The 1,610-nt window shown below is 39.7% G+C and overlaps 1 protein-coding gene across 1 annotated transcript; it reads left to right on the forward strand.

Annotated features, from left to right (window-relative positions):
• The first annotated feature begins 439 nt into the window (after positions 1 to 439).
• Positions 440 to 1,372, forward strand: STX19 (syntaxin 19). The gene has a single exon (XM_009701368.1). The coding sequence runs from the start codon at positions 497 to 499 to the stop codon at positions 1,370 to 1,372; it is 876 nt and encodes a 291-aa protein (XP_009699670.1). The 5' UTR covers positions 440 to 496.
• Positions 1,373 to 1,610: the final 238 nt, after the last annotated feature.

The following is a 1,610-nucleotide window of genomic DNA, read 5'->3' on the forward strand; positions in this document are numbered from 1 at the left end:
AAGAATTTGAGTTCCTCCTCTCTTCCTGCCCAAAACAAACGTCCTCTCCACATGCCATGTTCCTCATTGTTCTAAGTTCCAGATCCTACACCACAAATGCACCACAAAAACGGGCTTGGGCTAAAGATCACTGTATGTGGGAAAAACCACTCTAGTGAAGAAGCTGAGGGAAGCCTGTTAACCGTACCCATCTGAAGATACATTAAAAACTTGATGTTATGCTTAAATCCTACAGAACGGGATTAAAGGGTAGAGTGCACTGACATCACCTATCTTGCACATTTGTTCAGAATACCTACCACTTCCAAGTCATTGCTACTTTTACTTTACTTTTGTGCAGAGGCAAGTAGCTCTGATCTCCAAAACTCCTTTTCATGTATATCTATAACTGCTAACATTGATTATTGTTACACTTTGATTACAGCAAAAGAAGAAAAAAGATACTGGAGTTAACTCCCTGTGTTGCAAGAGGGAAAAAAAAACAAACACAAAAATCATGAGAGACCGCCTCCAAGAGCTTAAACTGAGAGCTAAGGAACTACAGATAGCCGGAGAAAACAACAGTGCAACTGTACAAGAAGAAGAGCAGGAGTTTGAACAGCAGGCCATTCTTTTTGAAAAAGAGCCCATAACTGAAAGGCACTTGCATGAAATTCAGAAGCTTCAGAATGAAATTAATCATTTGGTGGAGGAAGTTCATAAATTCAATCAACAACAAAAAAGCCTAGTATCTTCAATGAGAAGATTCAGTGTTCTTAAAAAGGAATCTAACATAGCAAGAGAAATAAAAGTTCAAGCAGAGCACATACAAAAATGTTTGGATGAACTGTCAAAAACAGTGAAAAAAGCCGAAAATGAACATGGGCCATCACGTGCCACAGTAAGAATTCTAGCTTCCCAGCACGCTTTCTTATCCCAGCGTTACCTAAATGCTATGCTCTCATACAACAATGCTATAACCACTAAGCAAGAGAAATGCAGAAAGTTTATTGTCCGTCAGCTTGAAGTAGCTGGTAAAGAGGTGTCTGAGGAAGAAGTCAGTGACATGTTCCAACAAGGAAAATGGGAGATTTTCAATGAAAATCTACTCACTGAAGTCAAAATTACCAAAGCTCAGCTTTCAGAGATTGAAGAGAGACACAAAGAACTAGTCAATCTGGAGAACCAGATCAAAGACTTAAAGGAACTTTTTATCCAGATATCAGTTCTGGTGGAGGAGCAAGGGGAGATGATCAACAGCATTGAAATCAGTATGAACAACACTCAAGAATACACTCAAATATCGAAAGAAAAATTTGGGCTTGCAGTCAAGTATCGAAAAAGAAACCCTTGCAGAGCACTATGCTGCTGGTGTTGTCCACGCTGCAAATGACAGAAGAAATACCAATGGTTCCTATTTAGTAAACCGATCTTGTAAAGCAGCCTCAGGATCCCTCCATTGCTTCATTTTTCTTCCCATTTCCCCTTCCCCAGAGCTCTCGGGAAAAACTGCCATCTGTTTTTCCAAACACAGTAAAGAGAATGCAAAGGATTTTAGGGTTTTCACAGAAACACATGAACAAGGGGAAAGGATCAAAGGACACAAGTGACACTTTTTTGTTCTACCACTC

This window comes from Cariama cristata, unplaced genomic scaffold (genome assembly GCF_000690535.1).
Source record: "Cariama cristata isolate BGI_N322 unplaced genomic scaffold, ASM69053v1 scaffold31795, whole genome shotgun sequence".
NCBI classification, from domain to species: Eukaryota; Metazoa; Chordata; class Aves; order Cariamiformes; family Cariamidae; genus Cariama; species Cariama cristata.